General features: G+C 39.5%; 1 protein-coding gene across 1 annotated transcript in view; it reads right to left on the bottom strand.

Annotated features, from left to right (window-relative positions):
- Window positions 1-1620, bottom strand: part of AFG3L2 (AFG3-like AAA ATPase 2) — a 64411-nt gene that overhangs the window by 57835 nt on the left and 4956 nt on the right. The window contains exons 2-3 of the mRNA XM_012649968.1: window positions 1174-1273; window positions 875-952 (exon numbers count right to left, since the gene is read on the bottom strand). Coding sequence (XP_012505422.1) covers window positions 875-952; window positions 1174-1273 — 178 coding nt within the window. The remainder of the gene's footprint in view (window positions 1-874; window positions 953-1173; window positions 1274-1620) is intronic.

The following is a 1620-nucleotide window of genomic DNA, read 5'->3' as shown; positions in this document are numbered from 1 at the left end:
CCACAAGCGCGCTGCTGAGGTGTCTGGCGATCTCCCAAACCACTCAGGGACAAAGTAACACATACGCAGAAGGTATAAAGCGGACCCATTGTTATTAATCTGCCCCCAAACCAAGATTTGAAGATTACCCAGCATGCCTGGGAAAACTCTGCAGACGCTGCCGATGTCACCCACGGCCCCATCTAGAAGCTCAGGGCCGTAACCAGCCCACCCCAGTGCTTCCTGCCCCTGTGCCCCTGGCCTGGCTTTCACTCCTTTGCATTCTCTGAACACGTATTTGTCTCTCCAACTATTAACAGATGACAAGTTCATTTAAAAACAAGGGCTGAATTGTATTTTTCCTTACATTGCCCTAAAAAGAAAGGCTGCTGGTTGAATGCCAACACACGCCAGGCACTGTGCTAAATGTTATTGCCCTCATGAAATGGGGGACAGGTGGCTCAGAGCCTACACAGCCCCCCTAGCTGCCCAGCTCTAAGAAACCTTCTCCGAATCCCTAAGATGAGGAAGGATCTGAGGAACAATTTAAAAAACACTGCACTCGTACAATATATGTCAAATAAATTACATGTGTTAGGTTTCTAGGATTTTTCACACTGGTTTAAACTATATGTCAGACATCTACTAAATATGCTTAGTTTGATCAGTTAGTTATCTCTAAGGGGAACTTAAATTACTCCAGTTTGAAAAAAGACAAGAAAATATGAACAGAAAATTAAGGAGAAATGAAACACAGGGTTTGTAGAATTTTACTACAAACTTATAACCTACAGTTTCAGAACTGACTTACAATAACTCTTTCTTCAGTGGAAACTATCACCATTATATATTAGGGTAAAACAATAAATTCAAACATAATATTTTTTTAAAGTACCTTTTTTTCCTCCCGTAACTTCTTTAGGTTCACTAGCTTTTTTCCCATTTTTTCCATTAGGAAAGTATTTTTCAAATCCTATTAGAAAAAGAAAATATACAAAAAAAGTGTTATATTTGAAGGTGACATGTTTTCATCACTGTAATCAGACACTGGAGGTAGGGGAATAGGCTAAAGGAGGAGACAGAGGTTAAGGGTCAACCTGAAACTAAACCTATGCACCTGCTGAGTAAACACCTGCTGATGACATGTCCCTTCAACAAGAATGCGGAACATGACAGTCACACCTAAGCACTCACCTTTTGGAGGTCGAGAACACAATCTCTGATAAGCAGCAAATACATCTGTCAAAAGAGAATTTCTCCTGGCTGTTGCTTGAGTTGTTGCATATCGATAAAGCTATAAAATGACATAAAAATAAAAGCATGAAGTTTGTATCAAGATAAAAAATTTAAAAGTTTCATTTCCTAATCTTAAAGTGGATGAACTGTTTTGCCCTTCCACGGGTGGTTATAAACTAGCACAGAACAACTCCCTTTCAGGGTGCACTGGGGTTATGTGGCACTATGTCACTCTATCCCAGCAACAAAACCAGGAGACACACATTATGATCTAGAAAACAAGAATACTTCAAAATCAGACATACGTTTAAATTGCAACCCAGTTATAATTACCTGACAACACAATCACTTTGGCAATGTTTACTTAATCTGCAGCATTCAAAAGACAAACTCTGACACAGAAAA

This window comes from Propithecus coquereli, unplaced genomic scaffold, assembly GCF_000956105.1.
Source record: "Propithecus coquereli isolate 6110/MARCELLA unplaced genomic scaffold, Pcoq_1.0 Scaffold308, whole genome shotgun sequence".
In the NCBI taxonomy this organism is placed as follows: domain Eukaryota; kingdom Metazoa; phylum Chordata; class Mammalia; order Primates; family Indriidae; genus Propithecus; species Propithecus coquereli.
The sequence above is the reverse complement of the archived record's forward strand: the minus strand, read 5'-3'. Positions and strand labels throughout refer to the sequence as shown.